General features: G+C 38.2%; 1 protein-coding gene across 3 annotated transcripts in view; it reads left to right on the forward strand.

Moving 5' to 3' along the window:
* Positions 1–18,943, forward strand: part of IDE (insulin degrading enzyme) — a 118,663-nt gene that overhangs the window by 35,786 nt on the left and 63,934 nt on the right. For all 3 annotated transcript variants that reach the window (XM_023226262.2, XM_023226264.2, XM_023226263.2), the window contains exons 3-4: positions 420–627; positions 3,177–3,346. In XM_023226262.2, the coding sequence (XP_023082030.1) occupies positions 420–627; positions 3,177–3,346 (378 nt within the window). The remainder of the gene's footprint in view (positions 1–419; positions 628–3,176; positions 3,347–18,943) is intronic.

Below are 18,943 nucleotides of genomic sequence, written 5' to 3' on the forward strand. Positions count from 1 at the left end.
AGATAGGTAAAGTATTGTGCTTACCGGCTCTACTAGCTGTGAAATGGTAACCCTCAAATGCATGCTGTTAGCACTGTGCTGTATAGTCTCCTGCAATGAAATCATGACAAGAAAATTCTAGCTCTTAAAACTGTGAGTCCAGCTCTTTCTTCCTGTCCAGGATGTGGTAAAACTAATGTTCGGAGACACTAAGTAACCTGTCCAAAGTTACCAACTAATTAGTGTCAAGAGCAGGCACTAGAAACCAGTCTTCTGACTACTGATTTGCTTTCTAAATAATACCATTTTAGGTGGCTTGTGCTTAACTTTCTCTGATTATGTGGTTGGAGTTGTCACGCTAACAAGAACTACAAGTCATCTGTACTTACTAGCTTTCAACATAAGACAATGATTTATTATATACGTGTTTTCTCTTTCAGGTTCATTGTCGGATCCTCCACATATTGCTGGCTTAAGTCATTTTTGTGAACATATGCTTTTTTTGGGAACAAAGAAATACCCTAAAGAAAATGAATACAGCCAGTTTCTCAGTGAGCATGCAGGAAGTTCAAATGCCTTTACTAGTGGAGAACATACCAATTACTATTTTGATGTTTCTCATGAACACCTAGAAGGTGCCCTAGACAGGTAATGCAGAATACCCTATGAATTATCCAACTTTGTGTACTTGTCACATTAATAATAATAACAATTATTATTTCTACAGAGATGGCTTTATAGCTTCATAGTTTAACAAAAGGTATTTTAACCTGTGTTTTCTGAAAAAGAAAAAATAAGTGATGTCATATATTTACTGAGTAGTAAAGGAATAATAGTGGCATGACTTTAAATGAGTCTTCAGGCCTGCAAAGTATTTTATTGAGGTATAGAATTTTCAGCAGCCCTTTCCATTCTAACTGGTGTTACATATAAAGCATGTGATGAGGACTAACCTGATAGTGTCATTGATCTCTTTTCAGACATACTTCTGTTCCAGAATGCTAAACCTTAAATATTCTCTCCTCATTCATTTCCTTGCTTCTCAAGGATGCTTAGTAGATACAGAACGTTTTGACCTGCTGTTTCAACCATGGGGATATTTTGAAAGTGTTTTCTGGAGCAAGCTCCATTAGGCCAATTTAATTTCTTGGTCAATGTATACATATTTTTTTCTTTAGACGGAGTTTCGCTCTTGTTGCCCAAGCTGGAATGCCATGGTGCAGTCTTGGCTCACTGCAACCTTCGCCTCCCGGGTTCAAGCAATTCTGCCTCAGCCTCCTGAGTAATCGGGATTACAGGCATGTGCCACCATGCCCGGCTAATTTGGTATTTTTAGTAGAGATGGGCTTTCCCCATGTTTGTCAGGCTTGTCTCGAACTCCTGACCTCAGGTGATCTGCCCACCTCGGCCTCCCAGAATGCTGGGATTACAGGTGTGAGCCACTGCACCCAGCCTTGGTCAATTTTTTTTTTTGGGGGTCAATTTTTTATACAGCTAACAATTTCTAATTTTTTTGTTACATCAGTGATTTGATTCATTATTGAAGTGTAACTTATCCTTGGTGAATATTTATAGTTTTCTGTGATGCCAAGGTGTAATTTAGCAACTTTTTGGATCTATAATGAAATTTGACACTTTTAGTCACTGTCAGCTTTATTTGCTTACTTTTAATAATAATTGTTGTATTTTTGAAAAAGCGTTATCAAGACAAGGGCATGGGTTTACGATATGTACTGGGTCAAAGTAGTCTGTTTCCTACTTATTCTATTTTATGTTTCAGTCTTTAGGCAGCAGCTTTGAGGTATAATCATCTCTGATATGTATTCCCAGAGGACTTCCATTAATGAGTGCCCTGGGATCATACACTGAATTTCATTTCCTGCTTTACAAATGCTACAGCAGATGTTCATATAGTAGATCTCTGTAAGATGGAGGATGTCTGTTACTTGTCTCAAACTAAAAATCCACTTGTATAAGAGGATCATTTAAAAAACTTGATTATACTGTGTCATAACATGACCCTTTATCTGGGCCTATCCAGCTTTGGTATGTAGCTGTTAGACATTTTTTCCAGCCTCGAGGTATTGGGGTGGGTAAAAGATGTTATGTGGCCAGAAATTCTCTGTTTTCATACATCTTTGATTATAGACTCTAGATAGATAGAGTTTCCCCTTGTGGTAGATGTAAAGTACTTAGCACAGTATCATATTTACTTAGGCACTTAAAGTAAATAGCAAGTAATGATAATGGCTTCTGTGACAGCTGGACTGTGAGGTGTAGTAACTGAGATGTTTATAGACCCAAGAGTTCCTTAGACCCACTGAATAAAATAGTCCAGAGCCTCTGCTCTTAACTTCGTCTAAATCAAGTCTTATTCTATAAAATGGGATGTGAAGTTTCTTAAGAATTACTACAGGAATCCTGAGTTAAATTTAACCTGATATAGAAGAGTTAATTTATTAGCTGTAGGTATCTTAAACTTTGGTACTATTATTAAGGAATAGCCTCAAGAAAGGCCTATCGGTTACTTATGTTAAAGTTACATACTGTGTTATTTACTGAATCACTGCTTATTAAAAGTTTATGGACTGTTTCTCTTATAATTTCATCAAAGCCCATAATCATGACTTAGTCAAACTATGTCATACCTCAGGTTTTTCACTGCGTTATGTTTTTAATTCAAGTTTGTTTTTCTACATAAGAAGAAAGAAATATTCAAATCAAGCCTGTTAAAAGTAGGTCACTTGTTTGTCCTAAGGTGCCTGAGTCTTAGTGACATTGCACCTAAAATTTAAGATTGGTCTCAAAACTATGACCTGCCTTTTTCTTTCTTTCTCTTTTTTTTTTGGAGAATTAACCACATATAACAGTTTTTATAGACATGCCAAATTAAAAATCTTAAATAGACTGCTGTTGTCTCCATAATCTGCCTTTTTTGGTGTTAATTTTTTAAATTTTCACTATTTATCATCTCTGGGGTAGATCAACTCCTCTGCATTTACCTCTGTTCAATATTAGATTTTTCTTCTCTTCCATAGCACTTATTTTATATTCCTTTTTTCTTAGTAGCAATGATTGTTATGTTTCTGATTCTGCAAAATTTGCATTTCCTATCTAATAAGTTTGAAAAATCTTTTTAAAAGACCATTCTTTTAAAATGACATCTTTCAAGTTTTAATTATGTTTCATACCCTTAGGTTTGCACAGTTTTTTCTGTGCCCCTTGTTCGATGAAAGTTGCAAAGACAGAGAGGTGAATGCAGTTGACTCAGAACATGAGAAGAATGTGATGAACGATGCCTGGAGACTCTTTCAATTGGAAAAAGCTACAGGGAATCCTAAACACCCCTTTAGTAAATTTGGGACAGGTTTGTCAACAGCTGTTTTCCTTGACCTCATTTAAACCCAAGGCCACTGCATAGTATTATATTTTATGTATATATTTATGTATATAACCCATGGCATATACAGTTCATGGCATATTTTACAATTCAGGATAGATTTCAAAATTCCACATTTCTACTTATATCCTGTTCAAATAGGGTTCTAAACATTTAAGGAGCAGAGCAGTTAGAGTTGTGAATAGATATTAACCAGCATTCCATATGGAGAAGATAATAGATTCTTTTATTCCGAAGCCTACCTTCCAAAGTACTTTTTTTGTAAAGGCTCACTATAGTATTGTTGAATCCACTTGTCCTCATTTCCTCCACTTCTGCTAATCCAGATGCATAGCATCTGCTATGGGGTTAGCTCTGTGGGAGACAGGACACTGTAGAAGACACAGAAGATCCCTGCTCTGAAAGTGCTATAGTCTCCTAGAGGGAGATAAGAAGTGGGGATAACAGGAAGTAGAGTAAGATAAATGTGGAGACTCTTGACTTTATAATTGTACCTTTTTCTTCAATTTTTCATTAAAAAGTACTTGTTTAAATATTTAAACAGTACAAAAGCATTTAAAGTAAAAATAAAAGCAGAAACACCAAGTCTGTCTATTCTTTATCTATTCCTACCAGTCCTACTCACCAGAGGTAATCATTGTTAATAGATTGCTTTACTTTTAAAATATTGTTTTGGGTATTATAAAAGTGTATAAGAATGATAATATATTATTTAGTGTACTTAGAAATTTATGCTTAAAAATTAACTTCTCTATTATGAGAACATGCTTATTTTATAAATTAGTTTTGGGAACTTTTTAAAACCATAAAGACAACTTTAAGTTTGGATATCATTCTAATATATCCAACAGCAGTCAGAGAAATTAGCATAGCTTTACAGAATTAGGAGTTTTCAAAAATTACACTTTGAAGCAGTGATAGTATATTCTTTAGAACCGTAGTACTTGGCACTCAATGTTAACATAGTTGCCAAGATGAATAGTATGGTTCTTAGAATGTTTACATAATGCTGAATTTTTTGAGAAGTGATTTTTGTGGAGAATATCAGCATACATGGTATGTCAAGAAGGGAATGTGAGTTTTAAAAAACAAATATCAGGTCAGGCATGGTGGCTCATGCCTATAACTGCAATACTTTGGAAGACCAAGGTGGGAGGATTGCTTGAGTTCAGGAGTTTGAGACCAGCCTGGGCAACATAGTGAGACACTGTCTCTACAAGAAAATAAAATAATTAGCCAGGCATGGTGATGTGTGCCTGTAGTCCCTGCTACCTGGGAGGCTGAGGATGGCTTGAGCCAATGAGGTCAACTGCAGTGAGCCACAATTGAGCCACTGCACTCCAGCCTGGGTGATAGTAAGACCTTGTCTCAAAAAAAAAAAAAAAAAAAAAAACACCAACTTTTTTTTTTGTTTTTTCAAAAACATTACATTCAAATGATTATTTATTTATTTGAGATGGAGTCTGGCTTTTGTCACCGAGGCTGGAGTGCAGTGGCCTGATCTCAGCTCACTGCAACCTCTGCCTCCCAGATTCCAGCAATTCTCCCGCCTCAGCCTTCTGAGTAGCTGGGATTACAGGCGCCTGCCACCACGCCCAGCTAATTTGTGTACTTTTAGTAGAGATGGGATTTCGCCATGTTGGTCAGGCTGGTCTTGAAATCCTGACCTCAGGTGATCCGCCCACCTCGGCCTCCCAAAGTGCTGAATTACAGGCGTGATCCACCGCGCCCGGCGATTATTTGTTTTTTAAAGTAGTCTCTTTGGTATGTTAGATACTTACACAAACAATGCTGCTATTGTGCAGAATATGTTGGAACTCCTCTTTGGGAGTTACCTTTTTTAAAATAACTTCACTGGTGACAAATTATAATCAGCATAATCAGAAAGCAGTTACACATTTTCCAGAAATAAATCCAGTGAATAAGGTGAGTAATGTTACTTCTGGTCACAAACAAGGAACATTTTTTTTTCCTGTAGAGATGGGATCTCACTATGTTGACCGGGCTGGTCTTGAACTCCTGGCCTCAAGTATTCTTCCTGCCTTAGCCCCCCAAAGTGCTGAGATTACAGGCATGAGTCACCATGCCTGGCCACAAGAACAATCTTAAAATATTCTATAGCAGGATTTCAGGAATGATGGGCAAAGGGATACATTGCATGGCATATCCATATGGGTGAAGTTTCAGGGCATATTTCTTTTTATAGCCTGACAAAGCTAGGCAGTTAGCAAAGTACACGGTAATATAAACAGCTGAGAAACAAGTGAGCCAGACTCAGTACGCAGTACAGAAAATGTGATATAAATAATACAAATGTCAAGTTACTTTCTGATTTTAGAATTATAAACTTACATTGAATTTTTTGGAGTAGAAGTTCTATGTATTTTTTTTTTTTTTTTTGAGACGGAGTCTTGCTCTGTCACCCAGGCTAGAGTGCAGTGGTGCAATCTTGGCTCACTGCAAGCTCTGCCTCCCGGGTTCTCGCCATTCTCCTATCTCGGCCTCCCAAGTAGCTGGGACTACAGGCGCCTGCCACCACGCCCAGCTAATTGTTTGTATTTTTTTTTTTTTAGTAGAGATGGGGTTTCACCGTGTTAGCCAGGATGGTCTCGATCTCCTGACCTCATGATCCGCCCGCCTCAGCCTCCCAAAGTGCTGGGATTACAGGCGTGAGCCACCGTGCCCAGCCATAGTTGTATGTATTTTTAAGGTCACAGGTACATTTGAAAATTTGATGAAAGCTGTATGCCCTCATCTCAGATATTATGCATATTTAAAACTTTGCAAAAGTGATCCTTGAAGTAGGATCCTTTGTCAGAAATTTATGCTAATGTATGTAGATTGCTTTGGCCTCAGATGTTTTTGTGAATGTGGGCCACTTTGTTCATCAGGGAATTTGTTTTTGTTTTTGTTTTTGTTTTTGTTTTTGTTTTTTTTGAGACAGTCTTGCTCTGTTGCCCAGGCTGGAGTACAGTATGGTGATCTTGGCTCACTGCAACCTCTGCCTCTCAGATTCAAGCAATCCTCCTGCCTCAGCCTTCCGAGTAACTGGGATTACAGGCACCCACTACCATGCCCAGCTATTTTTGTATTTTTAGTAGAGATGGGATTTCACCATGTTAGCCAGGCTGATCTCAAACTCCTGACCTCAAGTGATACCCCCGTCTCAGCCTCCCAAAGTGCTGGGATTACAGGCATAAGCCATCATGCCTAGTCTCATCAAGGGATTTTGATTTAAAATAATAATACCAGGAAAAGGTATGTATTTTTGAATGAATAAAAACCACACATTGTGTTATCTGTTTTAAGAAAACTTTACAGTAAGATGTTTGTCCCTAACATTTTTCATGCTTCAGAAATAGTATAGATTAGTGGCTTTCAAACTCTTTTTTGTATACAACTCATAGTAAGAAGGACATTTTATTTAGCAATTCAGAGCACATATATGTGTTTGTATAAGCAGCTGAAACAAAAGTTTTGTCAAACGCTATCTTACATCATGGGATGTAGTCTGGCACTTTCCGTTATATTCTGTTTTTTGTGTTTTTTTTTGTAGAGAATCTGTGGTCTGCTAATACTTTAAATGCATTTAATTACAATATAATGGGTCCTGACCCACAGTTTGGAAGTGATAGACAATAAACTCTGAGCATTGGATAAAACACAGCACTCATCCATGAACAAAAATAAACCACAACAATAAAAAACTTTTAAGCTAATTAAAAACTATTGTCAAACATCATGATTAATGGAGGTTTCAGAGGATTTCTGTTGAAAAAATAAGGATGCCCACCATCACTTTTTGTTTGGCTATACTTACAAGTATTAATCATTATAGTAAGTCAAGGGGAAAATGTGATTATAAAAGATGGAAAGGAAGCACAACAAACAAAACCTATTTCTTTATTTCTATATGATAGAGTTGCCTCCATAAAAATACTGAAGGAAATCTTCAGATCAGTCATTACAAATAATTAAGCAAGGTTGCCAGAAAGAAGAGAAACACGCTAAAATTGCGGTTGTTTTTTTTGTTTTGTTTTGTTTTGAGATGGAGTCTTGCTCTGTCACCCAGGCTGGAGTGCAGTGGTGCGACCTTGGCTCACTGCCACCTCCGTCTCCCGGGTTCAAACAATTCTCCTGTCTCAGCTTCCCAAGTAGTTGGGATTACAGGCATGAGCCACTGCACCCGTTCTTGTTCTTGTATCAATAATCAATTACAGGAAAATGCTGGGGTAAAAATTATTTCATTCGCAATATTTAACAAAGCTGTAAAATACTCAGAAATCCAGTGAAAGAGTTGCAAGAAATATGTAATGGATATAAAAGAATGCCTAAATGGGGAGGTTTATCATGCACATGGATAGTTAAACTCTATATAACACAAATGTAAATATGCCCCAAATTTCTCTAAATTCAGTGCAGTGCCAGTTGAAAGTCCTGTAAGTTTTTTTGAGGGATTTTATAATCTCATTATAAAATTAATAAGAGAGTAAAAGGCCAAGAATAGCTAAGATAATTTTGAAGAACAAGGAAAACTACTTCTACCAGGTACCAAGACTTATTATAAAGTTCTAGTTGTTACAGTATTAGAATTGATGCAGGGGTGCATGAAGATACCAGTAGAACAGATCATAGATCCTGGAAACATCCACAAACATGGAAACTTGATGTAAGGAAGAGGTACATTATAAATGAATGAAGAAAATATAATTCTTTCTTAGGACTTTATGTAGACTTTCCATAGACTACAGGCACGTGCCACTGAGTTTGGTTCACTACAGCTTTTAAAAGAAAATATATGAGAATTTTTTTGATCTTCAGGTAGAAGAAAAATTCTTAAACACACAAAAAAACCCATAAAGATAGACATAAACCATAGGTTTAGAGATAAACCTGACCTCATTGAAATTTAAAATTCTTGTTCAAAAGAGACACAAAAAGCTAGATGTGGTGGTATGTACCTGTAATCCCAGCTTCTCAGGAAGCTGAGGCAGGAGGATGGTTTGCACCCAGGAGTTCACGACCAGTCTAGGCAACATAGACCCTGTCTTTTTTTTTTTGAAGACAGGGCCTCACCCTGTTGCCCAGGCTGGAGTGCAGTGGTGCAATCTTGGCACTCTGTAACCTCCTCCTCCTGGGCTCAAATGATCCTCCTACCCCAGCCTCACAAGTAGCTGAGACTACACGCACACGCTACAACACTCAGCTAATTATTTAATCTTTTGTAGAGATGGGGTCTCCCTATGTTGCCCAAGCTGATCTCAAACTCCTAGGCTCAAGTGATCCTCCTGCCTCAGCCTCCCAAAGTGCTAGGATTACAGGCATGAACCATCTTGCCCAGCCTCTTAACTTCTCTAAGCCCCAGTTTCCTTCCACGTCAGGTTGATGTCAATATTAAATGAGACTGTGCTTGTGAAGCCCATAATAATGTTAAATAAATCATGTTAATAGTATAATACCTGATTGGTAGCTGTGAAAGGACAGTAGGATTCTGAAAACGTCCTTGCCTTGATTCCATATAGATTTTAGGATTTTTTTTTTCTATTTCTGTGGAGAATGTCATTGGTATTTTGATAGGGGTTGTATTGAATCTGTAGATATTTGGATAGTATGGAATTTTAACATTATTAGTTCTTCCAGCCCGTGAACACAGGATATCTTTCCTTTTTGTGTATGCCCTCTTTAATTTCTCTCATTAGTATTTTATAGTTTTCATTGTAGAGATCTTTTACTTTTTTCTTGTTTTTTCTGAGACGGAGTCCCACTCTGAGATGGCGCCATCTCAGCTCACTGCAACCTCCACCTCCTGGGTTCAAGTAATTCTGCCTCAGCCTCCCAAGTAACTGGGATTATAGGCTTGCACCACCATGCCCAGCTGATTTTTGTATTTTTAGTAGAGACGAGGTTTCGCATGTTGGCCAGACTGGTCTCAAACTTCTGAGCTTAAGTGATCCGCCTACCTTGGCCTCACAAGGTTCTGGGATTACAGGTGTCAGCCACTGCGTCCAGGCTGAGATCTTTTACTTTTTTGGTTCCATTTGTTCTTAGAGTGTGTGTGTGTGTGTGTTTTATGTTTTTTTGTGTGTTTTTTGTTTTTGTTTTTGTTTTTTGTAGCTATTATAAATGGGATTGCTTTCTTGATTTGTTTTGTTTTTTTTTTTTTTCCTTTTTTCCTCTCCAGATTGTTCACTGTTGGCATATAGAAATGCCACTGATTTTGGTATGCTGACTTTTGTATCCTGCAACTTTACTAAATTCATTTATCAGTTCTAACAGGTGTTTTTGGTAGAGTCTTTAGGTTTTTCTAAATATAAGATTATGTTGTCTACAAACAATGACAGTTTGACTTCTTTCTTTACATTTTAGATGCCCTTTATGTCTTGTCTAATGGCTCTGGCTAGGACTTCCAGTACTATGTGTATAAAGTGGTAAAAGTGGGGATGCTTGTCTTCTTCAGATCTTAGAGCAAAGGCTTTCAATTTTTTGCTGTTCCATATGATGTTAGCTCTGAGTTTGTCATATATGGCCTTTATTGTTTTGACATATGTTCCTTCTGTACCCAGTGTGTTGAGAATGTTTATCGTGAAGGGATGTTGAATTTTGTCAAATACCTTTTTCAGCTTATGGTGTTTGTCCTTGATTCTGTTACTATGATGTATCATGTTTTTGTTTTATTTTGTTTTGATACAGTCTCACTCTGTTTCCCAGGGTGGAGGGCCGTGGTGCAGTCTCGGCTTACTGCAACCTCTACCTCCCGGGTTCGAGTGATTCTCTTTCTTCAGCCCCCCCAGTAGCTGGGATTACAGGCACATGCCTGGCTAATTTTTGTATTTTTAGTAGAGACTGGGTTTTGCCATGTTGGCCAGGCTGGTCTGGAACTCGTGATCTCAAGTGATCCACCTGCCTCGGCCTCCCAAAATGCTGGGATTACAGGCATGAGCCATTACACCTGGCCCTGTGATGTATCATGTTTATTGATTTGTATATATTTGTATATATTTTGTGTTTGTTTGTTTGTTTGAGATGGAGTCTCACTCTTTCGCCCAGGCTAGAGTACAGTGGTGCCATCTCGGCTCACTGCAAACTTCCACCTTCTGTGTTCAAGTGATTCTGCTGCCTCAGCCTTTCAAGAAGCTGGGATTGCAGCGCCCACCACCACATTTGGTTAATTTTTGTATTTTTAGTAGAGACAGGGTTTTACTATGTTGGCCAGGCTGATCTCAAACTTCTGACCTTAGGTGATCCACCTGCCTTGGCCTCCCAAAGTGCTGGGATTATAGGCATGAGACACTGTGCCCAGCCTGATTTGTATATGTTGAACCATCTTTGCATCCCTGAGATGAATCCCGCTTGATCATGTTGAATGATACATATATATATTTATATTTTTCTTTTCTTTTTTTTTTTTTTTTTTTTTGAGGTAGAGTCTCGCTGTGTCACCCAGGCTGGAGTGCAGTGGTGCAATCTCGGCTTACCGCAACCTCCACCTCCCAGGTTCAAGCAGTTCTGCCTCAGCCTCCCAAGTAGCTAGGATTACATGCCTGGCTAATTTATGAATGATGTTTTTACTATGTTATTGAATTCAGTTGGTGTCCACTTTGGCTTTTTCTCTTCATTATTCACATATGCCTTTAGTTTCATAGTTCCTGATAAATTGGAAGCCATTTTTCTGCCCTATTTTGTTTTTTTGTTTGCCTCTTCATGGAATTAAAGTAGGAACACTGAATATTTACAAGTAGGTTTAGAATAGGAAAAGGAAAAACTTAGTTCTGGTTATGCCTTACTGATCAGTTTCTCCAAACATAACTCTGCCGACACTGTGGGAGCAACTGGGTTTAGTCAGCTGGGAGGGAAATAAGAGAAGGAGGTCAAAGAGTGGGTGGGAGCATTGAAACAGGTACTCCTTCATGTATAGGTAGAAGGAAAGGCAAAGTAGAAGACAAGACTATAGAGGGTGGGGCTGTATTTTAGGTGTGGGTGACTTTTTTTTTTTTTTTGAGACTGAGTCTTACTCTTGTCGCCCACGCTGGAGTGACATGGCATGATCTTGGCTCACTGCAACCTCCACCTCCTAGGTTTAAGTGGTTATCATGTCTCAGCCACCCAAGTTGCTGGGATTATAGGCGCATACCACAACACCCAGCTAATTTTTTTTTTTTTTAAGTAGAGACAGGGGTTTCACCATGTTGGCCAGGTTGCTCTCGAACTCCTGACGTCAGGTGATTTGCCCACCTTGGGCTCCCAAAGTGCTAGGATTATGGTGTGAGCCACTGCACCCAGCCAGTGAAAAGAAAGAAAATTTCTTTTCTTTTCTTTTCTTTCTTTCAGACAGGGTTTCCTTCTGTCATTCAGGCTGGGGTGCAGTCACATAATCTCGGCTCACTGCAGCCTTCATTTCCTGGGTTCAAACGATTCTCCTGCCTCAGCCTCTAGAGTAGCTGGGATTACAGGCATGTGCCGTCACACCTGGCTAGTTTTTGTATTTTTACTAGAGACAGGGTTTCACCATGTTGCCCAGGCTAGTCTCAAACTCCTGAGCTCAAGTGATCTCTCTGACTCCGCTGCTATTTACTCTAGTATGCTTATTGCAAGTTCATAGGATTATAAATATAAATGAGCCCAAATTTTGTCTCTCTCAGTTGAAAAGTAATTTTTTAGTCCCCCTACATGTAAAGTGCATTCGAAAATGCAAAGAAGTATAACCAATGTCATTGCACTCAAGGTGCTGAAAGTTTAGTTGGAGAAGCAAGGCAAACCCAGGATTTCATTGAGTGTAATTTTAGCTTTGATTTTCCAGGATCATCATCTCTCCTTTTTCTTCCTCCTTTTTCTTACTAATTTTTATTGAGTGCTGTGCTAAGCACTTTACGTGGATTATTTAATTTCTAATAATTCTCACAGTAACCCCAGTAGGTAGATGCTCTTATTTCCGTCTTACATACGTGTAGATTAAGACTTAAGATAATTAAATTGCCTAGGGTCCCTCAGCTTTTAAGTGCTGGAGTCAGGATCTGAGTCCAGATTTGGAGCTTTTAAACACTATTCTATTTTGCCTGTTTTCGTGTTGCCCAGAATTTAATTCTCCAGGATCTTAGTGGAGATGCAGTTTCACTTCTCCTGAAGTATAGATAAGATTTCCTTAAGCAGAAGGAAGAGCCATTCAAGGGGAAAAAGAAAAGGAACTAATATTTATTGTATTTGACTAATGTTTTAGTCTTGCAGGGAGTACAGAGAGGAGAGCGATAGGGCAGTAGTGGAACTCTCTGTATAGGTTATGGATTTCAATTATCAAGTCAGTCTGAACTCAAAGCCTATGTTCTTCATGATAATAATTAGGTTGACCCCCAAAACCATGACATGAAGAAAAGACCAAGGAGTGAGCCTGGTTTCTTTTGGAGAACGTGAGTTAGGATAGTTTGAGTATAACAAAGGATGCCTTTGCATAGAGAAATAGGAAGGAATAGAATAAAAAAATAGAACCAAATAAAATTGTGGAATATGAGCCAGAGGGTAGTTCAGTGACTCCTGATCCTGTGGTAAAGATAATAACACACCAAATCAGGCTCTAATACAAGTTCAATTACTTTTTTCTCTCTTCCCTCCCACCCTTATTTCCTCTTTCTTTCCCTTCACCATTTTTTTTTGTGAAGGATTTAAAACATACACAAAAGTACACAAAATGCTATAATGACCCTATGTGTGCATTACATTTCCATTTACCCTTTTGTATTATTTTGAAGAGGTTCTAGATATCATTTTGCTCATATATATTTCAGTATATATCTCTAAAACATAACAGTTCATTTTTAAAAACATAAAAATACCATTATTGTTACCATTATTATCAAATATCCAGTTAGTGTTCAAATTTCTAGTGTTCTTATAAAAATCATAATTTTTAAAGTTTATTTGAATCAGAGTCCAAATAAGGCTCAAGTATTAGTGACTGTTTGATATGTCCTTTATTATTATTATTATTTTAATTTTTGTAGAGACAGGATCTCACTATGTTGTCCAGGCTGGTCTTGAAATCCTAGCTCCAAGCGATTCTCCCACCTTGACCACCCAAAGTGCTAGGACCCCAAAGTGAGCCACCCAAAGTGAGCCAACACACCAGTCTGATGTCTTTTAAGTCTCTTTTTAGCTTATAAGTTCATCCTTCATCTTTTCTTCTGCTCCTTCCCCTCACTCCCCTCTTGGAATTTATTTATTGAATAATCAGGTTGTTTGTTTTATCGAACTTCTCATAGCCTAGATTTTTTTTTTACTGCACCCCTAACAATGTAGTTTAACAAGTTCCTCTGTCTTCTGTATTTCTACAAATTGGCAGTTGGATATAGAGGTTTGATCAAATTTATGTTTGACTTTTTGACAAGGCACCTTCACAGGTGGTGATGTATTTTTCCATTGGGCATACAATGTCTGGTCATTTATTTATGATGTTGCAAACATTGATTCTCAGTGCATCACCTCCCTAATTTTGTTTTTTCTAATGCTAATTCTATTATTCCATCTGTTTTGGTTAATTTGAGTACTACTGTAAAATCTCTTTTTCTACTATTTGGCTAGTCAGTGGTACAGTTACTATAGGAAAGGCAGGATAAATGCTTTTATTCCATTCCATTTATTGACCAGTTTTGAAAATAATGAATTGGTTTGTCAGCATCCTTTAAGGTGACTAATTTGTTTTTTTGAGTGTATCACATAAACTCATGGATATAAAAACATTTCATATATTTTAGTCCATGTAATCATTTATTGTTCCCTAAGCTTTTCCATGGATTTTGTTACCTTTTTACCCTCAATGGGATATGTGTCTACAGAAAACTAGAAATTTACTGAAAACAAGAGCTGAACCAATCAAGTGTAGGAATGTTTTCTGATGGCATTTAAGAGGTTTTTGCTTAAAATTCCCTCTTATAACTCATATCTTGTGCTTGCATATACTTAGCTGCAGAGGAATTTTCATTTTAAATTTTGTGAGAAAATTCACATATATTAAAAGGCTTTAGTCTCTCACTTCCAGGATTTTTAGAAGATTGCTATAGCAAGAAGAAAAGACTTTAAAAAAAGTTTATAATAATTCCAACTAACTAGCTATACATATGTTAGCCTAACTTTCAGGATCTTGGGTTTTCAGAGAACGTATAAAATTAAAATGGGTTATAACTATAAAGTTGACCTTTCCTGAGAACATACTATTGGAGAAAGCTCTGGTTTCTAAGACATTTCTAAAACTTAAAACTCATTCCTTCTCAGAATAAGAAATATATTGCTGACTTCAGAATTTTCCAGGAAAATAAATTTTATTCCCTTGAAAATCAGCATTCATATACATTAGTACTGAGTTTGTAAGCTTTATTTATTCTAAACAGAATTGAAAATAAAATAAAAGTTGTTAAAATGAAAATATAAAGTAGCACTTACTGGATTTTACAAATTACCAACCCCTCTTCACATCCATTATTACATTTCTTAGGCTTCACAAAACCCCATGTTAATACTGTGTAATTATTGTCTGATAGATGCTATGCTGAGCCTTAACATGGATTATTTATTTATTTATGAGATGGAGTCTTGCTCTGTTGCTCAGACTGGAGTGCAATGGCTTGATTTCGGCTCACTGCAGCCTCCACCTCTCGGGTTGAAGCGATTCTCCTGACTTGGCCTCCCTGAGTAGCTGGAACTACAGGTGACTGCCACCATGCCTGGCTAAGTTTTGTATTTTTAGTAGAGACGGGGTTTCTCCATATTGGCCAAGCTGGTCTCAAACTCCTGACCTCCAATGATCCGCCTGCCTCAGCCTCCTGAAGTGTTGGGATTACAGGCGTCAGCCACCGAGCCCAGCAGATTATTTATATTTTAATTCTCACAGCAATCCTGTGAGGTTGGTTCTCTTACTATTCTCATTTATGAATAAGTAAAACTGAGGTGTAAGAGAGGTTAAGAAACCTGCCTGTGTCTCACAGCTAGGAAATGAAGGAGAGTCAGGGATTGAGCCCTTCCTTGCTCTTGCCAACTGGACAAATATCCATATTATCCCTATTTTACAGATGAAATAAATGACCCCTTGGAGATATTTGGAGACTTTTCCAGGGTTTCTAATTAGCACATGATGGAGTCAGGACAAGAATCCCTGAATTCCTAAATGCCAAGGCAATGTTCTCTCCTAGCAGGCCTAGAGTGGAAGGGTCCCAGTAGGTGAGCAACCCTGATCCTCCATAATTAGGACAGTATGTGTCTAGAGACTAAACTGGTATTTATTATCCCAGTCTTATTCACGTTGTTCTCCATACATGGATTCTTAGTTGTTGGGGGCAGTCATCTGGACCATTTACTCAGCTTCTAGCCACAATCTGTTTTTTTCCTTGGTGAGTACATCTTTTTATTTAATAATCCACTCAGAAGCCAAGAGTCCTTCCTACAATTCAGATTGTAACAGCAGTAGCTACTGTTTGTTGTTCATTTTCTGTTGTTTATTCATTAAGTATTATGTTAAATACTTCAGTATTTTTACAGATGTATGATGTAGTTGTCATACAAAGAGGTAGGTACACAGACATTTGCCAGATCATTCCCTGTCACACTGCTTAAAGAAAGAGAATGTTACAAATGCACTTTGAGCATCCGGTGTACACTTCAATTGCATTTTCCTCCCTGCTCCTGAGAGATAACCACTATCTTCTTTAATGATTATCATTTCCGTGTGTATAGTTTTATATGTTTTTATGTTTCATAGAAATAGTGTTTTATTGTATGTAATCTCTGCTGCTTGTATTTTTTCATTCAACATTTTGTTTTGTAAGACTTGTCCATATTGATGAGTATTCCTCTGATAATTTTTGTATTTTATTGCTCTTTGAAAAATTCACTGAATGACTGTACCACTATTTATCCATTTTCCTGTTAGTGAAACAGTGTTACTATGGAATTCTTGTACATGTCTCCTTGTACACAGACTTCTCTGGATACATATATCCAGGAGTGGAATTACTATGTAGTAGGATGTGGACATCTTCAAATTGACTAGATTGTTTCCTGTAGTGGTTGATCCAAGATGCACTCCCTCAGGCAGTGTCTGAGTTCTCATTCTCTGCATACTAAACAACATTTTGGTGTCGTAAGACTTTAACATTTTTGTTAAGTAATAGTCTTATGCTTTTTTTACATGTGTTTTTCTTACTATGTACTATAAGCCCACTAATATCAGTTTAGCAGATTGAGCCACAGAGAAGTAAAGTAACTTGTTCAAGGCTATGAAGTCAGAAGATATCTGGCCCCAGGAGAATCAATTGAACCTTGGAGGTGGAGGTTGCAGTGAGCCGAGATGGCAATGTAAAGCACTAAGGAGCTTAAGCAAAACTCCCTCTGGAACTGTGGCTTTTAGAATCTTCATTTAGTAGAAAAGGAAGGCATCATCAATACTCAGATTTCACCTTGATATGAGAGAACTTCAAACATTCTCCAGTGAAAGGCCTTTTTTTTTTTTTTTCCTAAGGAGTTAGGACTATGGGTATGCATCTAAGAGCATCTGGACCCCTCAGGTAGAGTGAGAGAATGTCTCAGGACCTCTCTGGGCAGTAAAGCAGAACTAGGTCTTATTTATTTGTTTATTTATTTATCTATCAGTCAATCAGACGGAGTCTCACTCTGTCACCCAGGCTGAAGTGCAGTGGTGCGATCATGGCTCACTGCAGTCTCTGCCTCCTGGTTTCAAGTGATTCTCATGCCTCAGCCTCCTGAGTAGCTGGGATGATAGGCATGCCACCGTATTTGCCAGGCTGGTCTTGAACTCCTGGCCTCAAGTGATGCGCCTGCCTTGGCCTCCCAAAGCGCTGGGATTACAGGCATGATTCACTGTGCCCAGCTTGAGCTCATCTTCACTGAGAAATTGAGAGGACTAATTAAGAACCTGGAACCAACTTGGACAACATAGACCCTGGTTCTACCAAAAAAATAAAAAAATAACTGGACGTGATGGCACATGCTTGTGGTCCCAGCTACTCTGGAGGCTGAGGTAGAAGGATCTTGAGCCCAGGAGGTCGAGGCTGTAGTGAGCTGTGATTATACCACTGCAGTCTAGCCTGGGCAACAGAGTAAGACCATACCTTAAAAACAAGAACAACCTGGAAACTTGGGTGATAAGCTACGTCTAGTGAGTATGAAAGTATGTGATTACTTTGTGACTAGGAAAAAGTTAATGAGTTAAGATTAAGGTTACTTGCTAGGCTGTTTCTTGCACATTTTCTCTTCACTGAATCTGTTAAGTATTCTGGGACATAAATCTTTCTTTACTCAGTACTGTGCAGCACTACTGAGCTGAAGACTGAGTTTGAGAGCGCCATCTGGTGGCTTTCTGTAGACATCCAATTTCATGAAAGAGGGACTTTCCCAGTGCCCCTGGATCAGATATTATAAAAACACAAGAAAAAAAAAAATTAAATCACATCAAGAACATACTCTACCATAGTTTTATCTCTGCAGAAGAAAGACAGGATCTCAGTAGTGTAAGTAGAACCAATAATAAAAGTTATTGTGCCAGGATCTTAGGATATTTCCGGTTAAGATGCCATTTTGGAGAGACACCGATCATTGGAATTTCATCTTCCAGTCCCTAATTTGCAAGGTATTATTTAGAGAATTTGACTGTTTGTTTTTGACTTACATATTTTACCCTACTTGAATTAGTTATTAAGATTTCATGAGAGCTGTTAGTAGTTCACTACATACATAGCTGGAGAGTTATAAAAATAGCATTGTATCCTTTTTTTAACCAGTCTAGATCACATCTATGAGAATTCACATCACAAATTTAATGCTTTGGCCCAAAATAGTGAATTTCTTTCCACAAGTAACTTGGCAAGTTCCAAAAAAATCCCTTAGTGACTCTGTTCAATTAATTATGGAGTACATAGAGAATTGAAAATTAAAATAAGCACGAATGGGGGCCATGTGGATCTTACTTTGTCTTTTAAGCGCTCATAATACTATCTCATAGGGATTTTAAGAAGTGGAAATATAGATACAGATATAGACATATTTTTTTGAAACAGTCTCACTCTGTTGCCCAGGAGTGCAGTGGTGCGATCTTGGCTCACTGCAACCTCCGCCTCCCAGGTTCATGTGATTCTCATCCCTCAGCCTCCCAAGTAGCTGAGACTACAGGCGCCCACCACCATGCCTGGCTAATTTTTTTATTTTTAATAGGGGGTTTCACCATGTTGGCCAGGCTGGTCTTGAACTCCTGACCTCAGGTGATGCACCCATCTTGGCCTCCCAAAGTGCTGAGATTACAGGTGTGAGCCACTGTGCCCAGCAAAGAAGTATAATTTTTTTCTTCTGAGACAGAGTTTCCCTCTTGTTGCCTAGACTGGAGTGCAGTGGTGCGATCCGGGCTCCACGCGATCTCGGCTCACTGCAACTTCTGCCTCCTGGGTTCAAGTGATTATCCCGCCTCAACCTCCCAAGTAGCTGGGATTACAGGCATGCGCCACCACACCTGGCTAATTTTGTATTTTTATTAGAGACGGGGTTTCTCCATGTTGGTCAGGCTGGTCTTGAACT

The sequence above is a fragment of the Piliocolobus tephrosceles genome, chromosome 9 (assembly GCF_002776525.5).
Source record: "Piliocolobus tephrosceles isolate RC106 chromosome 9, ASM277652v3, whole genome shotgun sequence".
Taxonomy (NCBI): Eukaryota; Metazoa; Chordata; class Mammalia; order Primates; family Cercopithecidae; genus Piliocolobus; species Piliocolobus tephrosceles.